Source organism: Bubalus bubalis, chromosome 5 (genome assembly GCF_019923935.1).
Source record: "Bubalus bubalis isolate 160015118507 breed Murrah chromosome 5, NDDB_SH_1, whole genome shotgun sequence".
NCBI classification, from domain to species: Eukaryota; Metazoa; Chordata; class Mammalia; order Artiodactyla; family Bovidae; genus Bubalus; species Bubalus bubalis.
This window is the reverse complement of record NC_059161.1, coordinates 106,590,968-106,597,584: the sequence shown is the minus strand read 5'-3', so window position 1 is coordinate 106,597,584 and position 6,617 is coordinate 106,590,968. Positions and strand designations below refer to the sequence as shown.

At 44.4% G+C, this 6,617-nt stretch overlaps 1 protein-coding gene across 1 annotated transcript; it reads left to right on the top strand.

Annotated features, from left to right (window-relative positions):
- Nucleotides 1-1,321: 1,321 nt before the first annotated feature.
- On the top strand, nt 1,322-5,030 carry SPTY2D1OS (SPTY2D1 opposite strand). The gene is made up of 3 exons (XM_025286306.3): nt 1,322-1,808; nt 2,238-4,262; nt 4,920-5,030. Exons 1-2 carry the CDS (start codon nt 1,740-1,742, stop codon nt 2,328-2,330), a joined length of 162 nt encoding a protein of 53 aa, XP_025142091.1. The 5' UTR covers nt 1,322-1,739; the 3' UTR covers nt 2,331-4,262; nt 4,920-5,030.
- The last annotated feature ends 1,587 nt before the right edge of the window (nt 5,031-6,617 follow it).

Sequence of the window (6,617 nt, the reverse complement as noted above, 5' to 3'; positions counted from 1 at the left end):
GTTCGTTCAGGTTTTCCAGTAACAATTTAGAGAAAAAATCTGAACAAACTTTTTGGACAGCCCAATATGTAGTAGCATATGTGGTAAGATCACCTTTAATGAAACAACACTAAAAAACCCTCTGTGTGTATCGCTGTGTATCCCTGGGTACCTCTATATGTATAGCCCTCTGTGTGTCTAATGATGTTCACAAGCTCCTGGATAAGTCTTTGGCAGAAGAATACACACTAGACTGTAACACTTGTTACATCATGGAGCTAAGAAGAGGAAGAATATTACAGTTTTCTTTATACATCTTTGGATGATTTCATGTTTTACAATGAATACCCGTTATTTTCATGATTTCATGATTTTAAAAAATCATGAAAATAATGGAGAAGATATCAGACTAATAGGGGGCTATGTCTGTAGAAAGAACTCTGATGGGGGGAGGAACCCACCATGTCAGTGCAGGGGTGGTCGTTAAACTTGAGAAAAAAGGAGATCTTTGGTAACCTCTGAGAGAGCATTTGGTTAGTGGGGTTGGGGCAGAAGTCAGGGTGTGAAGTGTAGAAGCAAAGCATGGACTGGAAAGAAAGGCTTTATGAACCACTTGTTCAGGAAGTTTGGTCATAAAAGGCAATTTAACAGACAGGACAGTTAAGAAGGGAGCCACAGGATTAACTGGAGTTTTTTGTGAGAATAGGTAAAAAATGCTTGTGGCTTCTTGAAGGCCAGGAAAACAGAACTAGTGGACAGGAACTGACCAAAAGTGTTGAAGAATGCTATAAAATGATGATGAGGAGAGGTGGGAGGGGAAGGGTTACAGGGACAGAAATAAAGAGTTCTCATTTTCCTAGAATTCAGTTGTGTTTCATTCACAGTTGTCATAGACCTAGGAATGCACCTTTCCCAACCGCTGTCTTAGTCTAAAGAGCTGAACTTCCTAACAGGCAACTGGGCCCTGATCTGGAGCATCACCTGTGTAACCTAATGCAGATCACTTGGGACCATACATAAAGCTGAGCTCTGAAGAATTGATGCTTTTGAACTGTGATGTTGGAGAAGACTCTTGAGAGTCCCTTGGACTGCAAGGAGATCTAACCAGTCCATCCTAAAGGAGATCAGTCCTGAATATTTATTGGAAATACTGATGCTGAAGCTGAAGCTCCAGTACTTTGGCCACCTGATGCGAAGAGCCAACTCATTGGAAAAGACCCTGATGCTGGGAAAGATTGAAGGCAGGAGAAGGAGATGACAGAGGATGAGATGGTTGGATGGCATCACCAACTTGATGGACATGAGTTTGAGCAGGCTTCAGGAGCTGGTGATGGACAGGGAAGCCTGGAGTGCTGCAGCCCATGGGGTCACAAAGAGTCGGACACGACTGAGTGACTGAACTGACTAGGCTTTGTAAGCCTCAGTTTTTTCATTGGTAAAATGGGGTAAGTAATAGTACCTACCTCATATTGTTGCCGTGAGATAACGCATTCAGAGAGCTTACATTGCCGCTCACTGCTCATCTGGGGGAAGTCTCTCTGACCTTCTGTGGTCCGGTCCATGTCATCATGATGTCACAATGCACTCCTAGACTCCAACTTCTCCACTAGAGAGTTGTGGATGCTTTGGAGCTAAGGACTGGAACTGACATGAGAGACCTCTACCAACTGAGGGTTTCATGAGCACACTCCTTTGTCAAGATCTTGGTGAATAGTCTTTCACTGTGCAATCGTGTCTTAGAAATTGTTTTACTTGTTATCATGATCGTGCTTGGCTGGATGCTTTTTGTTGGATTTGCATGTTACTTGGGCACATTTCCAGAGTTCGTGGTAAGTAATGACCTTGCCTGTTAATTCTTGGTAGTCAGTCTTGGCTCTGGCTCACCCTCCCAGCTGGGATTTCTGACCAAACAGGAAAGATGGTTGCGATCTCACCACTAATAAGAGGTCAGGATGTGGTGGGAACAAAGTTAGTTTCCCAGGCTACTTCACATCCCATTGGGACATCTTTAAGCCTTTACCCCTCCCCTTGGTTACTTAATACCACTTATTTCAAAGCCTGATGGAATCTGTAAGGGCTCTGCTAGAGACATTGCCTGACTTCTGGATTTCAGGCCAAGTGGATCAGTGGTTGCTGGGAGGAAAGGGAATGTGGGTATTGGTGGACGTTTCAGCAGCCCTTCCAGTCGCATTCAGGGGCAGTTACCTACTGGGACAATGACAGGGCCAGCTCTGCCTTTAAGTTTCTTTTTGCCTCAGCCTCCAACTCTGAAGTGGAAAGAGAGGTGGGTTGTTCAGGAGAGCAAGACACACCTGAGGAGCCAGCCTTTGGATGAAGATCTGCAACTCTGAGCAACTGTGACGGTCTGTTGAGCTGGATTCCTCCCTTTCAAAAGAACGTGATAGCACCCGGAAATGTCAATGGAAAGTTTACTTTCCTCTGGAAAATAAAATGAACTGTGAAACGGGAAAGAATTTGAGGAACACTGCTGAGGACAGCAAGCCCTGGTTCAAAGATTTGTTAATAATGACACCTCCTGGGTATTCTTTTCAATGACTGTTCCACCTATTATTTTTTCCATGCAGACTCTATAATAAATTAGACCAGCATTTTTAATGCCCCTTTTGGCAGATTCTGAAACTTGAGTTAATGTAAATTTGAGTTCAGGTCCTAACTTTGCAACTTCCTGGCCATATGACCTTAGGAAAGTTTAATCTCTCTGAACCTCAGTTTCTTCATCCATGTGGTGGAGATATTCCAGTATCTTCCTGTTTTTGTGAGAATTACAGTTGGAAATTCATGTGAAGCATTTAATGCAAAACTTGACAAGTTAGTAAATGCTAACTTTAAGTAGTAAATGCTAACTTAACAACTAGGCCAAATAATGAACTAGTCAACAGACTTACTGGTAACTATGACCTTACCTACTTACCTGCTGCTGCTGCTGCTGCTGCTGCAAGTTGCTTCAGTCGTGTCCGACTCTGTGCGATCCCATAGATCCCCTACTTAACCTAGGGCCACAAAAACCAACCCGTTTGTGAAGCTGAAACATAGCTCTCTGGACTTAAGACCTCTCTCCTTCACTCCACTTGACCAGCCTGTCTATAGGAAACATTAGTAACAGTGCCCTTTTAGCAAACCATCTCCTGGGTTTCTTGAATCCCACCCCATTTCATTCAGACTGGTTTTTTCAAAGATGTTCCCATTGTTAAAGAAACTTAACTCTTAAGAGTCTTAATATTATAATATGCAATTACAGGAGCAGGTTTTCTGGGAAGCTTCTCCAGAAGGCATGGGTATCAAGCAAGTCCCAGCCCTAGGTATCCTAGGAGCAGGGCATGATGGGGTTCTTTTTTTTTTTTTTTTTTGCCATATGCTCCAGATTTTCTATGAAAGTATCAGCCCAACAGTCAGACCTGTGCAGGGGGGGCGGGGGGGGGGGGGCGTTGCACGTGGAGTCACTGGGCGCCTATTTAGCTTGAGGCGCTGCCACAGTGTGATCCTGACCAAACCACTGAAATTGTGTGTGCTTCAGTTTCTCCAGCTATGAAATGAGCAGAATAGCCCATCTTCCTCCTCTTCCCTTCTCAGGAAAGTCAAGAGGAGGCTTTCCCTGCATGATGAGGGTTTAACTGTACCATTTCTCAAAATGCAAGACTTTTCTTTTTTGAGTAGCCTAACAACAGTTATTCAAGTTATTTAAGTAAGTGCTTATAGTGTACATAACCAATCACTCCTCCCCATTAATCCATAGTGAGTTGTTTTGTTCACAGCAATGCCTTGTGCATCTGATTGCATAAAATAGGTAGTCAAACTTTTTGGCAGGTGATGAGTTAATAAAGATAAGATGCCAGCTAGATCCTAACCACACAGTCACCAAAGAACAGGGCCCTCCTACTTAGAGTTCTTTAGCTGCAAAACACCTGACACCCTGGCCAACTGTCCTATACCTTCTCACTCTGACTGGTCCTCAAGGTCACAAGAGTTGATGTCACAATTGGTGTCCAAGCTCTGCCCCCCAGATAGCCATGGTGAGCCACTTCAGTTCAAACTAGACCACGAAGCTCCCCAGCCAGGAGCTACCATGCTGGACCATCCACCATCTGGTCTTGAATGAAGACAGCCCAGTTTCCAGGGCTCGGAACAGAACACCACACCTTCCAGAACCACCTGTTTCGCTCTGCACCCACCACCAGCTAAGAAGCCCTGCAATGATTGTTGTCTTATGGATGCTTCTCATTGCAGGAACAATGTGGAAGGGATACAAATATCCCCCAGGAGGGGTAAGTGTGCCCTTCAGCTTTGTTCTCTGTTCCTACTTTGAAAATGTATTCCCTGGGATACATGAACCAAGCACCAAAATCCAACTTTAGAAACACTCTCTTTATTTAAAAAAGTTACTCTAGCACACCTACTTCTATTGTTATTCAGTATCTATCTGTTTAGAGTTGAGAGAGTTCCCTGTGGCTTTCATGTGATCTTTTATACATCTTTTCCTGAGTCTTTACTCTTAAGTTCTTTAGTGTCTTTCCAAAAACAAAAAGCAGGAGATACAGAGGTAAAGATATTTCAGGCCCAGAGTCAAAGCTGTTCTCGTACTTAGGGACACTTCATATGCTCTGTCTTCAATTTCCCTTCTTAAATTAGCCCACATCAGCAACCCAGGCTTAACTGTCCCTCATCACATAAACACTGGGTTGTAAAACTGTCCTGTTGGCAGATGTCTTTCCTCTCTTCTGTTAGACCCTGGATGTTTGTCTTTACTACTTGTGTGCTCCCACACTGCTAAGTGCCAGTGGCAGCTGGGCTTAGAGGCATTAGGTGAGGCAGAACGGGACACGGCTACCCCTGCCTACCCTTGGGAAGGAGGGCAGTTCCCGCAGCCCCACACCCTAGCCGACACTAGTCAAGACCCACCTGACCTCCTTTTCTCCCCCTAGACCCCAGTGGAAATAAGCAAAGATGATCCTGGCGAAGTGATGCAGCTCTGAAGCTTTCCCACCCAGCTGTACAGTTCCTGATGGTGTCACATATAAAGTAATTGCACATTATTTTGTCACATTTTATGTAACGTTACCACACTTTTAAAGATGAATGAAGACATGGTATTCTGTTAGCACAAAACAGGGAGGATAGTTGGGGGAATGGGAGGGATTGGGTCCCCTGTTTCATAATCCATAAGACTGGCATTAAGACTAAGATCCGTAGTTCAATTTTGCCCCCTATTCAGTACCCTTGAGGAAATTCCATAGAGCTCTTTAGACCTGTTTCCAACATAATACCTTTCTCCTGGGTCCAAGGACCAGGATCCAGCAGGGGTGGAAAAAGTTAAGAGACTGCAGCAACTTTAAGCCTGTCCTCTGGGTGGGGCTATCTCTCTGTGGCCTTTTTACAGCTGTCATTAAGAACCCAAAGCTTACACCATATGGGGAAAGGGGATTTTAACACTGGGTGCTAGATACTATTTGGCATTTTAATCCTTATAGTAACCTTCTTAGCCACTTTTTACAAAGTGGCAAAAATGAAGTTGGGAGCCTTAAGTACATTACCAACCCACACAGTTCTGTGTAGCAGAGATTAGATCCAGGCCCTCTCCTTGGCATGCTCTTACATGCCAAGGAAAAGAGCTGACCAAGAGAGACTGGGTTTTCCAAGATCTTGACCACCTTGGTTCAAATGTCTTCCTCACCTGAATAGCCCAGCAGTTGCCTTTTCTTTTAGCAGTGACCACTGCTGAGCCGGGCAGCACGGGTATAAACAAAAGCTAACTGCCCAGCCCTCAAAAGGATGCAGTTTTGAGTTCATGAGACCCAGAAAAGGTTCCCATTCTTGTGTATACGACTCGTGATATTAATCTGGGTATCTGAGCCCTAGGATATGCCTAATAAGCCCTCTAAAAGTGGTTTGAGCTTTCTGACCCTAAAAGAGAAAGAAACTCTAAAAGGAGCAAGTATTTTTAAATTACATGGAACTGCTCCCATTCTATGGTTGCTTGGGGATGACTAATGGTTTCATTGTTCAAAAGTGCACCCTTTCCAACAAAGTACATCTTTTGGTTATATAGACAGCATTTTGTTAATGACTATAGTATCAGAGAAGGCAATGGCACCCCACTCCAGTACTCTTGCCTGGAGGATCCCACGGACAGAGGAGCCTGGTAAGCTGCAGTCCATGGGGTCGCAAACGGTTAGGCACGACTGAGCGACTTCACTTTCACTTTCGTGCATTGGAGAAGGAAATGGCACCCCACTCCAGTATTCTTGCCTGGAAAATCCCATGGATGGAGGAGCCTGGTAGGCTGCAGTCCATGGGGTCGAGAACAGTTAGGCACGACTGAGCGACTTCCCTTTCACTTTTCACTTTCATGCATTGGAGAAGGAAATGGCAACCCACTCCAGTATTCTTGCCTGGAGAATCCCAGGGACAGAGCCTGGTGGGCTGCTGTCTATGTGGTCACACAGAGTCGGACACGACTGAAGCGACTTAGCAGTAGCATAGTAGATGTTTGCTCAAGTATTTTTAAGTGCCTCTATGCACTGAATGGCTTACCCTTTTTAATAGAACAATTCAAAATTTATATGCAGAAATAGGATACTAGTATCTTTTATACTTGTATGACCTAGAGTCAACACATTACA

What these genes read in the sequence shown, in the direction of transcription:
- SPTY2D1OS (XM_025286306.3), top strand. Translation starts at nt 1,740, where the DNA reads ATGATCGTGCTTGGCTGGATGCTTTTTGTTGGATTTGCATGTTACTTG. An exon ending in GCACATTTCCAGAGTTCGTG is followed by an intron (nt 1,809 to 2,237) that starts GTAAGTAATGAC and finishes TTTTTGCCTCAG; the next exon opens with CCTCCAACTCTGAAGTGGAA.